This window comes from Manacus candei, unplaced genomic scaffold, assembly GCF_025592945.1.
Source record: "Manacus candei isolate 608988 ecotype Guabito, Panama unplaced genomic scaffold, ASM2559294v1 h1tg000106l, whole genome shotgun sequence".
Lineage (NCBI taxonomy): Eukaryota > Metazoa > Chordata > Aves > Passeriformes > Pipridae > Manacus > Manacus candei.
Genome location: NW_026138154.1, coordinates 733 through 18,313, shown reverse-complemented (window position 1 = coordinate 18,313; position 17,581 = coordinate 733). Strand labels below are relative to the sequence as shown.

General features: G+C 68.4%; 3 protein-coding genes across 4 annotated transcripts; all 3 read right to left on the bottom strand.

Moving 5' to 3' along the window:
- Window positions 1-94: 94 nt before the first annotated feature.
- OCLN (occludin) lies at window positions 95-9,107 on the bottom strand. 2 transcript variants are annotated; one of them, XM_051769243.1, is made up of 8 exons: window positions 9,079-9,107; window positions 6,945-7,672; window positions 5,177-5,335; window positions 2,572-2,732; window positions 1,718-1,906; window positions 1,465-1,636; window positions 803-844; window positions 95-690 (listed from the first exon to the last, which is right to left on the bottom strand). In XM_051769243.1, the coding sequence occupies exons 2-8, from the start codon at window positions 7,659-7,661 to the stop codon at window positions 589-591; spliced, it is 1,542 nt and encodes a 513-aa protein (XP_051625203.1). In that variant the 5' UTR covers window positions 7,662-7,672; window positions 9,079-9,107; the 3' UTR covers window positions 95-588. The 2 variants fall into 2 exon arrangements, with proteins under 2 accessions (XP_051625203.1, XP_051625204.1); XM_051769244.1 differs by lacking the exon at window positions 9,079-9,107 and adding an exon at window positions 8,019-8,039.
- A 166-nt stretch (window positions 9,108-9,273) lies between these two features.
- On the bottom strand, window positions 9,274-12,762 carry OCEL1 (occludin/ELL domain containing 1). The gene is made up of 5 exons (XM_051769246.1): window positions 12,450-12,762; window positions 11,938-12,059; window positions 10,631-10,794; window positions 10,379-10,505; window positions 9,274-9,912 (listed from the first exon to the last, which is right to left on the bottom strand). The coding sequence occupies exons 1-5, from the start codon at window positions 12,460-12,462 to the stop codon at window positions 9,778-9,780; spliced, it is 561 nt and encodes a 186-aa protein (XP_051625206.1). The 5' UTR covers window positions 12,463-12,762; the 3' UTR covers window positions 9,274-9,777.
- Window positions 12,763-13,053: 291 nt separating this feature from the next.
- Window positions 13,054-16,838, bottom strand: LOC127461430 (small conductance calcium-activated potassium channel protein 2-like). Its single transcript, XM_051769245.1, is given in 6 exon segments — window positions 13,054-14,502; window positions 14,592-14,661; window positions 15,666-15,793; window positions 15,919-15,963; window positions 15,965-16,030; window positions 16,554-16,838. Coding segments are annotated over 6 exon segments (678 nt in total). The 5' UTR covers window positions 16,653-16,838; the 3' UTR covers window positions 13,054-14,232.
- Between the last annotated feature and the right edge of the window lie 743 nt (window positions 16,839-17,581).

Genomic DNA, 17,581 nt, shown 5'->3' with positions numbered 1-17,581 from the left:
GGGGGATTGGGGTTCCCCCTTTCAAGGTGGGGTGGTTTGGGGGACTCCCCCCCCCGCGGGACACCCTCCCCCTGTGCCCCCCCAAGCCCCTTTCACACCGACCCAAATTTAAAATCAATAGATACACTTCATTTATTTAAAAAAAAAAAAAATTGAAATATTACACAGTTTCAAAGAGTTCCTTATAAAATATCACCGGGGGGGGGGTCCCCAAAGGGGTTCTTCCCCCCCCCCAAACCCCTGGGGGGCCCGAGACCAAGGCCTTCTCTGCCCCCCCCCCATGGGTTGGTACCCCAACCCCTGTGAAGGCACCCAGGGGGGTGCAGACCCCCCAAAAAAACATATTTACAGGAGTGGGAGGGGCCCCACAGGATGGGAAGGCACTGGGGGGGGCACTCACAGGGTGGGGGGACACTGGGGGGGGTCACACCAGCAGCTGCCTCCAGCCCCCCAGCCTTGGCACCGGGGCGGTTTTTGGGGGGGTTTTAGTACAACAAAAGGCACAAAATGCCCCAAAGTCTTTGCAGAGGGGGTGGGGGGGAGCAGAGGGCCGGCCCCCCGTGCCCCTCGTTCCGTGGGGGGCTCAGGTCAGCCCCGGACCTTGTCGTAGTCGCTCACCATCCGCTTGATGTGGAAGAGTTTGTTGCGCAGGGTTTTGGTCTCCAGCTTCTTGCTCTGGTAGTCGGGGCTCTGAAAGGCAGCAGGGGGCTGGCATCAGGGGTGGGGGGCACGGGGGGGGCACGGGGAGGCAGGTAAACCCCCCACACACAGCCGGGTCACCCCCCCCACCCCCCCAACTCACCCTCTTCTGGTCCTTGAGCCTGTTGTACTCCTCGGCCAGGTCCTGCGGAGGGAAGGGCAGCAGGGGGGTCATGGGGGGGCACAGGGGGGGCAGAGCTTGGGGAGCACCCCAGGGGGGCAGAAGTGCTGCCCTGGTGTCCTGCAGCCCCCTGAGGTTCCACAGCATCCATCCCAAATCCTCCCCAGCACCCGCCCCCAGCGCCCGGAGGCATCCCAAGGCTCCCTGACATCCACCCCTGCTGCCCTGCAGCATCCCAGAGCTCCAAAGCATCCATCCCAGCTCCTCAGCACCCATCCCAGTATCCTGCAGCATCCCAGAGCTCCAAAGCATCCATCCCAGCTCCTCAGCACCCATCCCAGTATCCTGCAGCATCCCAGAGCTCCAAAACATCCATCCCGGATCCTCAGCATCCATCCCCAACACTCTCCAGCATTCCACACCCTCCACAACACCCCTCCCACATTCCCAGTATCCATCCCCAACACTCTCCAGCATTCCATACCCCCCACAACACCCATCCCAGCTCCTCAGCATCCATCCCCAACACCCTCCAGCATCCCGTACCCCCCCCAACACCCACCCCTGCTGCCCTGCAGCATTCCCAAGGCTCCCCCCCACCCCTTCCCACCCCCCCCGTGTGCCAGCACTCCCACAGCTCCCACCTGGTACTGGGGGCTGTCCTCGGGGACACTGTCCAGCTGCTTCCCGAGCTGGCCCAGGCGGTCGTTGACGGCGTCCATGTGGGCACAGAGCTCCTTGTAGCGCCTCAGGTCCGAGTCGAACTCCTGCTTGTACCTCTGCCGCGTGGCGTCCGAGGAGATGGGGGGGTACAGGCTGGGGGGGCGTGGGGGGCACAGTGAGTCCCCCAGGGGCGGCTCCAGCCCCGGGGGGTGCTCCGGGGGGTCCCCAGCTCACCTGGCCCACTGGTCAGGGTCCCGCTCGTCCCCGGACTCCACGGCCGTGGTGTAATCGGTCTCGTACTGGGACTCGTCCAGCTCCGGGTTCCGGCGGCGCCGGCGCCCGCGGCGCGTGGGGGGCTTGGGGTTGGGGGGCTGCTCCCGCCCCTTCCCCTCCGCGGGGCTCGGCTCCTGCTCGGGGGGGTCCCTGCGGGGGACACGGCGGGGTCAGGGAGGGGATGGACACCCAGAAACCCAGACCCCCCTCCCGCTCTGGGGGCTCCCTGTGGGGGACATGGTGGGGTCATGGAGGGGATGGACACCCAGACCCCCCTCCCGCTCCAGGGGCTCCCTGTGGGGGACATGGTGGGGTCATGGAGGGGTTGGACACCCAGACCCCCCTCCCGCTCTGGGGGGGTCCCTGTGGGGGACACGGTGGGGTCAGGGAGGGGTTGGACACCCAGACCCCCCTCCCTTGGCTCCTGCTCCAGGGGGGTCCCTGCAGGGACACGGGGGTGTCACAGAGGGGACAAACACCCAGACCCCCCTCCCTGCACCCTCCATGGGCTCCCGCTCTGGGGGGGTCTCTACAGGGGCTCAGGGGTGTCACGGAGGGGATGTGCCCCCCAGACCCCCCTCCCTTGTCTCCCACTCTAGGGGGGTCCCTGCAGGACACACGGGGGTGTCACGGAGGGGATGTACCCCCCAGGCCCCCCTCCCTGATCTCTGGGGGTCCCTGCAGGACACACAGGGGTGTCACAGAGGGGATGTACCCCCCAGACCCCCCTCCCCGCTCTCTGGGGGTCCCTGAGGGGTCACAGGGGTGTCACAGAGGGGACAAACACCCGCCCCCCCGGCCCTGCCCACACTCACCCGCGGGTGCTGTAGGTGCCCGAGGGGTAGAAGCCGTTCGGGGGGGGGCTGTAGCAGGGGGGGCTGTAGGGGGGTGCAGTGATGGGGCTCGTGGGCTTCTCCGAGTAGGCCAGAGTGGCCGTCTCGTCCTGGGCACTGGCCCCGTCCGTCACGTTCTTCACCTGCAGCGGGGACGGGGGTCAGGGGGGTCCGGGCTCGAGGGGGGGACACTGCCCAGCCCCCCCAGCAGGGCACGGTGGGGACAAAGGGGACACCAGTGTCTGTCCCGTGCAGCAAATCCTGCGGCAGGTCAAGGATGGCGAGGGGTTGTTGGCCCCCTCAGGGCCCCCAAACTCCCCAGGGACCCCTAAAACCCCCCCAGCTGCTGCAGGAGCTTTTTGAGGGGCAGACCCAGGGTGACAAGGGACTGACATTCCCTGGGAACCCCCAAACTCCCAGGGACCCCCCAAACCCCACCAGTGGTTGCAGGACCTTGTCAGGGGGCAGTCCCGGGACCAGTGGGGACACAGGGCAGTCAGAAGAACCCCAAACCCCCCCGGAATGCAGGAATGGGCCCTGGCAGAGCTGCACTGGGGTGTCCCACGTGGTTGTGGGGGAAAAAGGAACGAGGGGAGGCCCCCTGGGTGGGCAACACAGCGTTTGGGGAGGGGGAGGCTGGACAAGGACCCACAGCCCCCAGAGCCCCCCTGGGGCAGAGGGGGGTCCCACTGGGGGACAAGAACAGATGGACACAGCTCGGGGGGCTCTTACACCCCCAGGGTGACACCTCCCGGGCTTTGGGGGGGTTTCTGGCCCCTCATCCAGCACTTCCCCACCCTGGACCCCCATCACCCCCCTGGCACGGCCGGGGCTCCTCCAGGAGGACGCGGGGTGTCCGTCTGTCCCCCCTCCCGCTTCCTTCCTGGCCTTTGTGGGCTGTTTGTGCCGGAAGCCGGGCCCTGCCGGGCCGGGGGCCCCGGGGACATCCAGCCGGTCACGCCGCTTCCGATGGCACCTTCCCCCCCCTCTAACGAAGCCACGGCTAATTGGGGGCCGCCAGGTGCCGGGGCCAGCGGCGTGGGGCCAGCCGTGTCCCCGGGCCACGCCGGGACGGCAGCGGGGTGGCCTCGGTGGCTCCCGCCCGCTCGAAGGTCACCCCGTTATCTCGGTCCCATAAAACGGGAACAGGACGTCCCAGGAGGGAATCACACCCCGAAACCTCCCCAGCTGAGGGGGGGGTGTCACCTGAGGGTGACCCCAGGGCGTCACCAAGCCAAGAAGGACCCCCCAGGGGACCCCGGGGAGTGGGGCCCTGTGTCCCAGAGGGGCAGGAAATGCTTTGCAAGGGAGGGACTTTAACCAAATAAATAAAACCCCAACAAAGGGATTGCTGCGAAATGAAAAATAAATATTGGACTTGCAGGCGAGGGTGAGGCTTGGGAACATGAGAGAGAGGAGTGGGGACAGGGAGAGAGGAGTGGGGACATGGGAGAGAGGAGTGGGGACATGGGAGAGAGGAGTGGGGACATGGGAGAGAGGAGTGGGGACATGAGGAACACCCAGAGAAAGGTGTGGGGACATGAGGGACGGAGAGAAAGACATGGGGGGACACAGACATGGAGCACAACGTGGGGGCACACGAGAAGCAGGGTGTGGGGACACGGGGGGACACGAGGGGACACGTGGAACAAGGTGTGGGGGGACACATGGAGTGAGGTGGAGGGACACACAGAGCACAGCTCAGATTTCCAGGGCTGGAGAACTCCAGGTCTGCATTGAAGGATGGGGATGAGGACGGGATGGGGACAGGGACAGGGAGGTAGCCCCAGGGGGGAACCCGGGCAGCTCCTCCTCACCCAGAGCACAGCAGCACCCCCAAAGCCACGCTCTGCACATTCCCAATCCTCCCTCCCTGCGGGATGCTGCAGGCATTCCTGAGCCCTGCCCAGGCTCAGGGAGCTGCAGAGCCGGGGCAGGACGTGGCACATCCCCGGGCCAGGCTGGGACCAGCCCCGGGGGGGGGGTCCCCACCATCCCCCTCGCGGGGACGAGGCTCAGGGGAGCTGTAAATCCCTCGGCTTCCTGCTGGCACATCCCCGCAGAGCCGAGTTAATCATTGCCCAGACCGAAACCGCACGCTGTGGCCGGGCAGTGTCCCCTGGCAGTGTCCCCTGGCTGTGTCCCCTGGCTGCTGTTTTGGGCACTGTCCCACGGCCAGCGAAGGGGCCAGGACCCGGCCAGCACTCCAGCAGGGAGCCCCTGGCCCCCAGCCCGTCAGGTCCCGCCCTGTTTGCCTTTCAGCGAGTTCGAGACCAGCCCGCCCAGTTTTTGCACGCCGGGAAAAGCTCGGTGGTGTCGGGGAATGGCAAAGGCTGGGAAAACACGGGGTGACAGGGAGGGACACGGCGAGTGTGATAACGGGGTGTGCAAACACACCGGGACTGGGCTCTGGGGTGCCAGGCTGGGCAAGGGGAGGGGTCCCCACACAGCCCTGGGGCCCCCACACCCTCCCTGTGCACATCCCGACCCACCCCTGCCTTGGGAATGTCTGGCACAGGGCAGGCAGGGAGGAAGCTCACAGGGAGTCCCCCCCACCTCAGGACCCCCCAGCCCACCTCAGACTCACCCACTCCTCCACGTTGGGACCCTCCTGGGCCACCGGCACCTTGTCCCAGTAGATGTTTGGTTTCCCGTATCTCCAGATCTTGCTCCGCGTCTTGTGAGCGAAGAAGCAGATGAGGCAGAGGAGGATGACGATGAGGAACCCGCAGACGATGGCCACAGCCTGGAGGGGAGGAGGGAGGGGGCTCTCAGGGCGGGGGTCACAGGGGCTGGGGACCCTGCATGTCCCTGGGACGAGTGGGAGTTGCTCCCTTCATCCCCAAACCCTCCTGGTGTTGGACTCCCACCACGGTGGGGGGAGAGGGGCAGGGTCCCCCCAGCCCGGGATGGAGCCCACCAGGGGTTCCAGAGATTTAGGGGCCAGGGCAAGCAATGCAGGGTGGTTTATTTTCCCATGGGGGCAGGACAAGTTTGGGATTTGGGAAGCAGCGTGGAGCTGGCACCCTCCAGCACCTCCCTGCAGCACCCTGACCCCAGCGCCGGCTCAGCCACGCGCCAGCTCCCGCACCAGGCATCCCAAACGGCTGCCGTGAGCCAGATCCCTGCAGCCACACGGAAACCGGGATGGAGTAGGCCCTGCTGGGCCTTGGCAGGGAGCAGGAGCAGCCGGGGCCGGGCTCAGGAATGTGGCACGGCCGGCACGGCCGGATGGGAACCGGCAGCACCGGTCCAGCACATGTGCCACCAGCTGGAGCCCCGGGGCTGGGGACGGGGCTGGGCACGGGGGCCGGGGGCTCTGGCTGCCCCACGGACCCCTCGGGGTCCCGAGCCAGGTTGGTGGCACCAGCAGTGCCCAGCTGGCACCCTGACCCTTCCCAGCCCCGCAGAGTCCCGGCCCTGCTCCAACACTTTTACAGCCGGGGAGAACAAAGGTCCAGAAACTGGGTCTGTGTCGGGTCGAGAGCCCGTCCCGTCCCCTCCCCGAAACTCCCGGCGCAGGCAGATGGATCACCCCGGGTCCTCCCGCACCCTTGGGGTGCCCCAGCCCTTCCCACAGCCCTGGATCACCCCGATTCCTCCTACAGTCCCAGCTCATCCTGGATCCTCTCACAGCCCTGGATCATCCCGATTCCTCCCACAGCCCCAGATAATCCTGGTTCTTCCCACAGCCCCTGCTCAGCCCAATTCCTCCCGCATCCCTGGATCACCCCAACTCCTCCTACAGTCCCAGCTCATCCTGGATTCTCTCACAGCCCCTGCTCAGCCCAATCCCTCCCACATCCCTGGATCACCCCGACTCCTCCTGCAGTCCCAGCTCATCCTGTTTCTTCCCACAGCCCTGGATCACCCCATTCCTCCCACAGTCCCAGATAATCCTGGTTCTTTCCACAGCCCTGGATCACCCCAGTTCCTCCCACAACCCCAGGACACCCCGATTCCTCCCAAAGCCCGGGATCACCCTGATTTCTCCCACAGCCCTGGATCACCCCAATTCCTCCCAGAGTCCCAGCTCATCCAGGTGCCCCCCCACATCCTCGGCTCATCCCAACTCCTCCTGCAGCCCTGGATCACTTGCTACACCCCCAGATCATCCCAGTTCCTCCCGCAGCCCCGGATCACCCCAAACTCATTAAAGACAGAGGGAAAACGCCGAGGGCAGGACGGGGATCGAGGGCAGGACGGGGATCGAGGGCAGGACGGGGATCGAGGGCAGGACGGGGATCGAGGGCAGGACGGGGACTGAGGGCAGGACAGGGACTGAGGGCAGGACACATGGTCACCCACCCTCTCCCACCCCATGGGACGCAGCCCAGAGGGGTCCCTGCCCTCACCTCCTGGGGGTCCACGGTGCAGTAGTGGTACAGGTACTGGTTGAGGTAGGTGCTGCCGCTGTAGATCTGGCTGCACATGGTCAGCAGGGGGTTGTAGTAGTAGCTGCCCGTCATCTGCGCCTGGGGGTTGACGCCCACGACGTAGACGATGGAGGCGATGAGCATGGCCAGGGCCAGCACCGCGCTCGCCACCAGCACCACCAGGTAGAAGCGGCGCGAGCGGGTGCTGCTGGACTTGCTGACGCCGGCCACGAAGAGCCCCAGCTGGGCCAGGAAGCAGAGCACGGCCATGGCGATCATGAAGCCGTTGGCCGCCCGCGGGTTGGTGACGCCGCCGTAGTACCCCCCGTAGCCGTACCCGTAGCTCAGCCCGCTGCCGTAGTAGCCGGAGCCGTAGTAACCCCCCAGGCCGTTGCCGTAGAGCCCCCCGAAGCCGTAGCCGTACTCCCAGGCCAGGGTGGAGGCCACGCAGGCGAAGATGGCGATGCAGAGCAGGATGACCGCGGCCTCCAGGATCCTCACCAGGCCCGGCGGCGACGACCACTTGTAGAAGTGCTGCGGCACGTCCTCGATGTAGTAGGAGCCCGGCGGCGGCGAGCGGGCCCCGTAGTCGTAGCCGTAATCGCCCGCGGGGGCCCCGTAGCCCGTGGGGGGGCCGTAGCTGGTGGGGGGGCCGTAACCCATCGTGGGGCTGTCGTAGGACTTCTTGCCGAACATGGTGGCGGAGCCTGGGGGGGACACGGACGGAGAGTCAGGGCCGGTCGAGTGCCAGGAGGTGCCGGCACCGGCGCGAGGCGGAACCGCCGCGTTTCCACCGCCCCGTGGGGACTTTGGTCTGTCCGTCCCCCACTCCTGTCACCAGCACCGTCAACACCCGCCCAACGCCGCGGCACCGGAGTCAGCGCGGGGAAACTGAGGCACGGGCACGGTGAGTCACCGGCGGCGCCCGGCCCGTCACGCCCCGGCCCACGCCGGGGACCCCGAAACCATCCCCCGGCCTTCCAGACCCCCCCCCACCGCGGCCCGAGGAACCGGGGATTGTTTAAATTCTCCTGAAAGCAGCAAAGCGCTTACCCGGGGCCCGCCCCCGCCCCGAGGGTGCCGCCGTAAGCAGATCTGAAGGATTAAGGAGGAAAATAATAATAATAATAATAATAATAACAACAACAACGCGGGGCACGTGAGCAACAGCCCCCAGGAAAGTGGTGAATCGGTGTGTAAAAATTTTGGGGGGGTTTTCTCGAAATCGATGTGGGGACCCCCCCACGCGGTGCAGAGACCCCAGCCCGGAGCAGGGAGCAGCACCCGAATCAGGGGAAACCTGAAGCCCTGTGGGAAATCCAACCCGGGCACCCGTTCTGGCGGAGCTCAGAGGCAGGATCAGACCCCCGTGGTGGGGGGGGGTTGGAAGGACCCCCTGACCAGCGGCAAGGGTGGGCACTGGGCCCCAGTGGTGCCCCCGGGGCTTTGGGGCTGCCCGAGCCAACCCCTCTCCATTTCGAGTGTCCCAACACCCCCCGTCCCACAAACCCCCGAACCTCCCGATCGCAGTCGGATTCACCCTCGAGCTGATCCCCCCCCCTCCTGGGGGTCCGAGTGGCCACCGGGACCTGGCAGCTGCGGGGACCCCCCCCCCCGAGCTGGACCGGGGGGTCTCCGGCGGTCTGGGGGTCCCTTCCCCGCTGAGGGGGCACCGGGTGGGCAGCGCGACCCCCGGGAGGAGCAGCGGCCTCTCGGCTTTGGGAGTCCCGGTACCGGTGGGGACCCCGGTGGGGAGCCCGGTGGGGAGCCCGGTGCCGGTGCGGACCCCGGCGGTCGGTCCCGCGGGGGTCCCCGGTGAGACCCCGGTACCGGCGTGGAGTTCGGCGGCCGGTACCGGCGTGAGCCCCGGTGGGGAACCCGGTGCCGCCGGAGGGGATTTCGGTGCCGGTGGGGACGCCCGTACCGGAGGGAAGCCCGGCGGGGACCCCGGTGCAGGTGGGGCGGTGGGGAAGGACGAACCCCCCCGTGCGCGGCGGGGCGCGGGGACCCCCCGTGCGCGCTCCCGCCCCGGGAGCCCGCTCGTCCCGCGGGGCCGCGGCCGGTACCGGGGCCGGTACCGAGGGGGGGGTCCCGTGGCCGCGGAGCCACTCACCTGCCGCCACCTCCTCCGCTTTGTTCACCTTAAAATGGCAGCCGGGAGCGGCGGGAGGCGGCGGCGGCAGCGCTGCGGGACCGGCCCCGGGTCCCGCCCCCGGGAGGGGTGGGATGGGGGGGTGGGAGCACCGGGATCCGCCTTGGGGGGGACGGGGGGAGGTGAAATTGGGGGTGAAATCGGGGGGCGGTGAAATTGTGCCCCGTGCTGAGGGTCCCGAGGGCGCTGCGGTGGGACGGGGGGCACCCGCTGCCCCCGGACGCGGTGGGTGCCCCGGGATGCGCGTTAAGACGCCCGCAAAAAAAAAGTTGAGACACCCCCTCCCCTCCTAAAAAAAAAAACAAAAGCAAAACACCACCACGTTTCTTAAACCCTGTTACTGAATTAAAGCCACTTCAGCAGCTGCACCCCCTGCCCGGGGAGGGGGCTGAGGAGCTCCCCCATTCCCAGGGATGAGGTGGGGGCACAGCCGGGGCCTGGGGACGGGCAGGACCCACCCAGCGCTCGGGGGTCCCGGGGCCACGAGGCTCCACGAGGACCTCCAGAACGAGGGGCCGGTGGGTTTCCTCCCCTTTCCCGCGTGGGTGCGATGGGTCGGTGGGTACCGGGTGATCCCTGGGGGGTACCGGGTGATCCCCGCGGCATCGCCACCCCCTCCCCATCCCCTGGGGTGCCTCGGGGAGGGGGGGTTGCACAGGCTCAGGAGCCACCGGCGCTGGGGTGGGTGACACGATTGTACTCCTGGATCCGCGCCTTGAGGTGCGTCAGCTTCTTCTTCAGGTACTCACAGCGCCGCTGCTTCTCCAGCCAGGCTGAATCCTGCCGGGAATAGCCCTGCCAAGGCACCGGGTCTTGTGATGCCCAGGGCACACAAATCCTGAGCCCTCCCGCTGCTCACCCCCCTCTTCCTCACAAACTCACAGCGGTTGTGGGTCACGTCCCGGAGCCCCGCGGGGGGTTCAGCCCTAATGAGGTGGCTGGAGGTGACAAATCCGGAGGGCTCGGGGGCACCCAGAATTCCTCCGGCACCTCCAGCGCTTCCAAGACCTGCGGCAAAACCCTCCCCCAGGGCTCAGCCAAGAAATTCCAACGCTCATTAATTTTCCAGGAGCTGCCTTCGGGCGCTGCTGGTGCCAGCGGAGCCTGGGGGTCCACGTGTCTCCTCCTGTCCCCCCAACACCCTCTGCAGCCCCCCCCCCGGCTCACCCCTAATCCCTGCAGAGAACGCCCAGCTCACCCCCATCCCATCCCATCCTCAGCCCCATCACAGGACGGTGCCCGTGCCCACCCAGGGACCCACCGTCCCGCCCGGGGGGTGACGTGTGGCGCGGAGCTCCCGGTGCAGATCCACGTATTCCGCCAGCTGGTCCTGGAAGACGCCCTTGTAGCCCTCCCGCTGCCGGGGGCTCAGGATCGCCGGGTACCTCCTGCCCCCCCAAAACCGCGGGGCTCAGGTGCTGCCCTCACCGCCGGGACCCTCGTGCTTGGGTACCGGGGGGGGGGGGGTCCGTGACACCCCCGTGACCATCCCCGTCGCCAACGGGCCACTTACACCACGTAGTCGGGGACGGCGCGGGGTCGGGGCGACAGTCGGGGGGCGACAGACCTGTCCCCCCGCTTCTCCTGCTCCCCGGCGGGACGGGCCCTCCCCGGGGGTCCCCGCGGTGGTACCACCTCGTCCTCGAAGGTGACACACCTGGCACGGGCTGGCGGCGGCTTCGGGACACAGGGGAGGGTGTGAGGTGTGAGGTGTGCGAGGTGCGAGGTGTGAGGTGTGAGGTGCGAGGTGTGAGGTGCGAGGTGTGAGGTGCGAGGTGTGAGGTGCGAGGTGCGAGGTGTGAGGTGCGAGGTGTGAGGTGCGAGGTGTGAGGTGTGAGGTGTGCGAGGTGTGAGGTGTGAGGTGCGAGGTGCGAGGTGTGAGGTGTGAGGTGTGCGAGGTGCGAGGTGTGAGGTGTGAGGTGTGAGGTGCGAGGTGTGAGGTGTGAGGTGTGAGGTGTGAGGTGTGAGGTGTGAGGTGCGAGGTGTGAGGTGTGAGGTGTGAGGTGCGAGGTGTGAGGTGTGAGGTGTGCGAGGTGCGAGGTGTGAGGTGTGAGGTGTGAGGTGTGAGGTGTGAGGTGCGAGGTGCGAGGTGTGAGGTGTGAGGTGTGAGGTGTGAGGTGTGAGGTGTGAGGTGCGAGGTGTGAGGTGTGAGGTGTGAGGTGCGAGGTGTGAGGTGTGAGGTGTGAGGTGTGCGAGGTGTGAGGTGTGAGGTGTGAGGTGCGAGGTGTGAGGTGTGAGGTGTGCGAGGTGCGAGGTGTGAGGTGTGAGGTGTGAGGTGTGAGGTGTGAGGTGCGAGGTGTGAGGTGTGAGGTGCGAGGTGCGAGGTGCGAGGTGTGAGGTGTGAGGTGTGAGGTGTGAGGTGTGAGGTGCGAGGTGCGAGGTGTGAGGTGTGAGGTGTGAGGCGGCAGCGCCGCCGAGTCGGGGGGCAGGGCGGGGACCACCCGGGGCTGCCCCCGCTCCCGGGGACCACGGGACCCCCGGGGACCTCCCGGGGCTTCCAGGTCACCTCGCCCCGCCACACGCGGAGGGACGGGAGGCTGCGGGCCGGGCAGAGCAGCGCCGGGAGGAAGAGGAGGGTGAGAGTAGAGACAGCAGCGAGAGGGGGCCGTGACACAGCCCCCCAAGACTGGCAGTGTCCCCCCACTGCCAGCGACACGAGGGACGTGAGACCCGAGGGGGCGGGGGGGCAGGAGGATGCTGCGGTCACCGAGGGGTGGTCGTCAGCCCCGGCCACCCCAACCCCCCCAGGGCAGGACTTAGAGGGGGCCCAACGCCCCCAGCCCAGCCCGGGGGTTCAGCCCCCCCGCCCCCGCTCCGTACCGGGTGGTCCCGGTGTCCCGGCGGGGCGGGGGGGCTCGGCCAGCGGCTCCCGGCGGTTTTGGGGTGACGGGGGTGCCCCGGGTGCATCCGGCTTCGCTCCCGCAGCTCCGGGCTGGGGCCCGCTGGAGGAGAAGCCCCGGGATGAGGGGGAGGGAGGGAGCCCCCCGGTCCCGGTGTCCCCGGCCCCTCCTCCGCCTCTCAGCTCCCCCCGCAGTCCCCGTCGCTCCCACGGGGACAAAACCGTGTCCGGGGGTGTCACCTCTGGGGCATGAACCACCGTCCCCGTCCCCCCCAGCCTGGACTGGGATGGAAAGCACCCACTGGTGCTCCCAGCACCCAGGAGCGGGGACCCCTCTGGACCCCGTCAGGGCAGGAGAGGGGGAGGGTCCCCCCCACGACCCCGCCAGTCCAGCAGCCGCTGGGTCACTCCCAGACGCTCCGTGTCCCCTCCTGTCCCCGTGCCAGCCCCTGCAGGGCGGCGTCCGGCCCCCGACCCCCGCCACCAACGTTACCTGCCCGTCTCATGGGGGGGGACACGGCCCCGGGCCCCACCGCGATGTCCCTTGGCCGCCGCCCACCGGCACCGCTGCCACCACCAGTGCCACCACCAGTGCCACCAGTCACCGCCACCAGTCACCGCCACCACCGCCCGGCACCGCTGGTTAATCATTGACAGCCTCGTGCCACCCCAAACCGTGGCACGGGGCCCCGCGTGGGCAGCCTGGGGCCCCTGCCCCCCCCCGAAATGCCCCCCACCCTCCTGCCCCCGCCTGCTGCAGGACCCCAACACCCACATCCCGGGGCTGCAGAGGGGGAGCCGGGGTACCCCCGGATGGCTCGGGATGCTCCATCACCCACCCCAATCTGCTGCTATGAGCCCCCCCAAACCTGCCCTAGTGGGGGGTTGCAAGCCCCCGGCCCTCCCAGTGCCCCCCCCCCGCCCCTCGAGGGGTTTGGAGCCCCCACACCAGCCCCATCCACCCCCACAAGGTTCCCAGGGTGGGGGGAGCGACAAAGACCCCCCAAAACACCCTTTTTCACCCCCTTTCACCCCCCCGGGACCCCCTCCCGCCCCCTCGCCGGGGGGTCCCGCTGCCGCGAGCAGAGAGTGACGCGTCCAGTTCAGGCTCCTTTAATTTGCGCCTCAGCCCCCCCCCGACCCCCCTCCCCGGCGGGGGGGAGCAGGACCGGCCCCGGGGGGGTGCAGGGCTGTGGGGGTCCCGGCAGAGGGTCCTCGCCCACCCCCGGGGGGGGCCGGGCTCGGTATTGCATCCAGGAGTCTCCCAGCGCTCTGCGACGGTCGGTGCCGCGTCCCCCCCACCTCCCACCCCCCCCCCATTTTACAGACGGGGCAAACTGAGGCACAGAGAGGTGACGTGACTTCGCCAAGGTCACTTCGTGGCAGAGCCAGGAACAGAGACACCCCCCCCGCCCCCCAAATCCTCCACGCTGGGGCTCAGCCCTGCTCTCACCACGGGGGTCTCTCCCCGCTCCGCACCCTCCGGGCAAGACCCCCCAGGCGTCCCCCCACCCTGTCCCCAACCTCCACCCCCTCCACACCCGGGGGTCAGCCCCCAAACCCCCCCTCACAACACTCAGGGCTCCTGGCTTCTCCCCCCTGTCCCTCTGCCCCCCTCCCAGGGCTGCTCCAGCCCCCCCAGTGCAGCGGTTGCTGCATCCCACCCCCCCAAAAAGCCCTCCTGGAGGCTGGGGCTCAGCTCCCACCCGGCTGGGGGGGGGCAGGGGGGGCTCTGGGGGGGGCTCCAGCCTCAAGCCAGCACAGTGAACGCAGGAAATTTATACAGGGCTTTACAGAACAAAGCTACTGAAATCAGCCACACGATGGCCAGACATAAGAGGGGCCCCCCCAGACCCCCCCTCCCCATCACCCGCTGTCCGAGGAGGTGGGGGGGGTGACAGAGGGGGACCTGTGCCCCCCCTCACGCACCCCCCTCCCTCCCAACCGCTGTCTGAGGAGGTGGGGGGGTGACAAAGGGGGACCTGCGGGTGCCCCCATAACCCCCCCACCCCGTCACCCGCTGTCCATGGTGGGGGTGCAAAGGGACTTTGGGGGTGCCCCCATAACCCCCCCACACCCGTCACCCGCTGTCCATGGTGGGGGTGCAAAGGGACTTTGGGGGTGCCCCCCCCATCACCCGCTGTCCGAAGAGGGAGGAGGTGACAGAGGAGGACCCGGGGGTGCCCCCACAGCCCCCTCCCCATCACCTGCCATCCAAGGGGGTGGAGGAGGTTGTACAAGGGCACCCGGGGGTGCCCCCAGCACCCCCCAGCCCCTCACCCGCTGTCAGAGGCGGGGGGGGCACCGGCAGGGGCGCGGGGGGCACGGGTGGGGGTGCAGGGGGCCGTGGCCGAGCAGAGCCGGGGGGGCCAAGCCCCCAGGAGCTCCCTCTGCTGCTGGCCCAGGGCCTGGCTCACCAGCCCGGGCAGGGCCAGCAGGCTCAGCCCCAGCGCCTCCAGTTTGCTCTCCAGGGCCCCCAGTCGCTTCTCCAGGTCCTCGTGGCGCTCCTGCAGCTCCGAGACCATGTCGTACATGATGTTCTGGGTCTGGGGGGAACCACAGCGGCACGGGGGGGGCTCAGGGCTGGATCCCCCCCCAGTGGGGTCCCCCCAAGTCCCCCCAGACCCCCCCTCACCTTGGCCAGGTCCACCAGAGTGTTGGCCTGGTCGTTGAGCTTCCGCTGCTCCATCTTCACACTCCTCAGCCTGGGGAGACACAGGGGGGGTTGTTCAGGCTCGGTGACTCCCCCCATGAGCCTCCTCAGACCCCCGTGAGCCCCTTTAGACCCCCATGCAGCCCCCCCACGGCCCAGCATGCAGCCCCCCCCACACCCTGACCCCCCGAGCACAGCCCCTGCCCCTCCATCCCTGCGGCCCAGACAGAGCCGGGGGGGCCACACCGGGGTGTCCCCCCCCGCCCCAAACGTGGCAGCAGCCAGAGCTCATGCAAAGGGGAGCAGCCAGGGAGGGGGGGGGGGGCAGAAAGGGGGTGACTTACTTCTGAGCTCTGCAGGGACAGGGCAGAACAGAGACAAAACACAACAGCAGGTTTAATACCACCACGAAGAGCGCGGGGGCACGAGAGCAGAGCAGCACGACCCCCCCCCGCCAAGGACCCCCACCCAAGCCAGGCACCCCTCAGTCCCACCCCCCCCCCAAAGCAGGAGGCACCCGAGGGGGCTCAGAGCCCCCCAGCCCTGCTCTCCTGACAAAGGTCACACCAATCTCATCAACTGGGCACCCCTGGGGTCACCCCTGGAGCATCGGGGTCCCCACGTGCTGGGGGAGCATCCCATAGTGGGGGGGGGACACAGGGGACAGGGACAGGGGACACCAGGGATGGGGGACAAGGACAGGACACAGGGGATGGGATGGGGAGAAGGGGACAGGGATGGGGGACACAGGGGATGGGGAGGAAGTGGGGATGGGGACAGCAGATGGAGGACAAGGACAAGGGACAGGGGACAAGGAAAAGGGACAGTGACAGGGGAGGGGGACAGTGGAGATGGGGGACTGAAAATGGGGGATGGGGACAGGGGACAAGGATAAGGGACAGGGGACAAGGACAAGGGACCTCCTGGCTCCCAACCCAGAGCTCCAGGCAGGTGCAGAAGGGGAGGAAGCACCCAGCTCTCCTCCTGGGGAAGAAATAAAACCTCTGGGATGGGACACCATTCCTGGTAGGAAGCAGGTAAAGGTTTGGCACTTACTGATGGATGGCTTGGAGGAACTTACGCTGGTGTTTCCGAACTTTGGCATGGTCGATCTTCTTCACCAGCTTGGTGTGTTTGTAGATGAGCCACGTTTCCCTGAGTACGTTGGCAGCAGCATTTTTCACCTGGAAGCCACCGGATGGCCAGGGGTGAGGGGCGGGCGGGGCCGGGGGAGGGCCGGTCCTGCCGCTCGGGGGAGGGGAGGGGCGGCCCGGGGAGGGGAGGGGAAGGGCGGCCCGGGGGGTCTCACCCGCTTCGTGAGCTGCGTGTCCATCATGAAGTTGTGGACGTGTTTTCTCCGCTTTGGTGAGCTCCAGCTTTCTGGCCACCACGGCCACGACCAGCGCGGTGCAGCCGGCGCCCTGCGGGCAGGGACCCCCGGGGTGAGGGGGGCCTGGGGGGCGAGGGGGTCGTGTGTGTGTCCCCCTCCCAGCCCTGGGGTGTGCAGGGCCGTGTGTGTGTCCCCCACAGCCCTGGGGGGCTCAGGGGCCGTGTGTGTGTGTGTCCCCCAGCCCTGGGGTGTGCAGGGCCGTGTGTGTGTCCCCCACAGCCCTGGGGGGCACAGGGGCTGTGTGTGTGTCCCCCAGCCCTGGGGGGTGAGGGGCCGTGTGTGTGTGTCCCCCCCAAGCCCTGGGGGACTCAGGGGCCGTGTGTGTGTGTGTCCCCCAAGCCCTGGGGGACTCAGGGGCCATGTGTGTGTCCCCCCCAAGCCCTGGGGGGCTCAGGGGCCGTGTGTGTGTGTGTCCCCCAGCTCTGGGGGGCTCAGGGGCAGTGTGTGTGTGTCCCCCCATCCCTGGGGGGCTCAGGGGCAGTGTGTGTGTCCCCCCCCATCCCTGGGGGGCTCAGGGGCCGCGTGTGTGTCCCCCCCCCCGCCGCGGCGCTCACCATGATGCCGGTGAGCAGGCAGACGCCCTTCCCGCAGTAGGTGTGCGGCACCATGTCCCCGTAGCCGATGGACAGGAAGGTGATGGAGATCAGCCACATGGCCCCCAGGAAGTTGCTGGTCACCTCCTGCTTGTCGTGGTACCTGCCCGGGGCCGAGCGCAGCCGCTGTCACCGCTGGCACCGCTGGCACCGCTGGCACCGCCCGCGCTCGCCCCTCTCGCGGTGCCCCCGCCCTGCCACGAGGGGTTTGGGGCGTGTTCCCAGCCAGGGAGGGTCCCCGGGCTCCCAGATGTGCTGCTGGGAGCCCCAGAGAAGATGGGGACACCCCGGGGACGTCAGGCACGGCCGCTCCAGACACGGGGAGGAGGGATGCCCCGAGTGGGCTGTGCCCCCCCCAGGAGTGGGGCTGGGTCGGGGGGTGCTGCTGGGTGAGGACAGCAAGGGGACAGGCTCGGAGCAGCCCCCCGGTGACCTCCGTCCCCCTGGAGCCCTCCCAGAGATCTCAAAGCACAGCACACGGGTGTCACCGCAGACACCCCGGCTCCGAGGGGCCCCGAGACCAGCGTGGGGGACACCGGGGGGGCAGTGGGGGACGCTGTGCTTTGAGATTCCGTGGCCGGAGCCGGCGCCACGGACACGGCCGGCCGTGCCCCCCACCCCTCCCCGAGGGACCCCCGTGACAGGGGGACGAGCCCGGCTGGGGACACGGAGCAGTGGCCAAGCTGGGCAGCAGGGCTGGGACATGCTGGGAGCAGTGGGGAGCTGGGAAAACGGGGTGCTGGGGGTGAGGGGAGGGAAGGGGGGACACGGGAGCAAGCTGGGGGGGGGGGCTCAAGCGTGCAGTGAGGAATTTAGGATTGCTGCGTCCCCCCCCCCCGGCCCCCCTGGGGGGCTTGGAACCTCATCTGGCACTGAGGGGCATGGCAGGGAGATGGGGGGGCACCATGGGACAGGGTGGTGCTGGGGGCACCCCTCATCCCAGGGCAGGGAGGTGCTGGGGGGCACCCCACACCCTGGGTGGGGTTCCA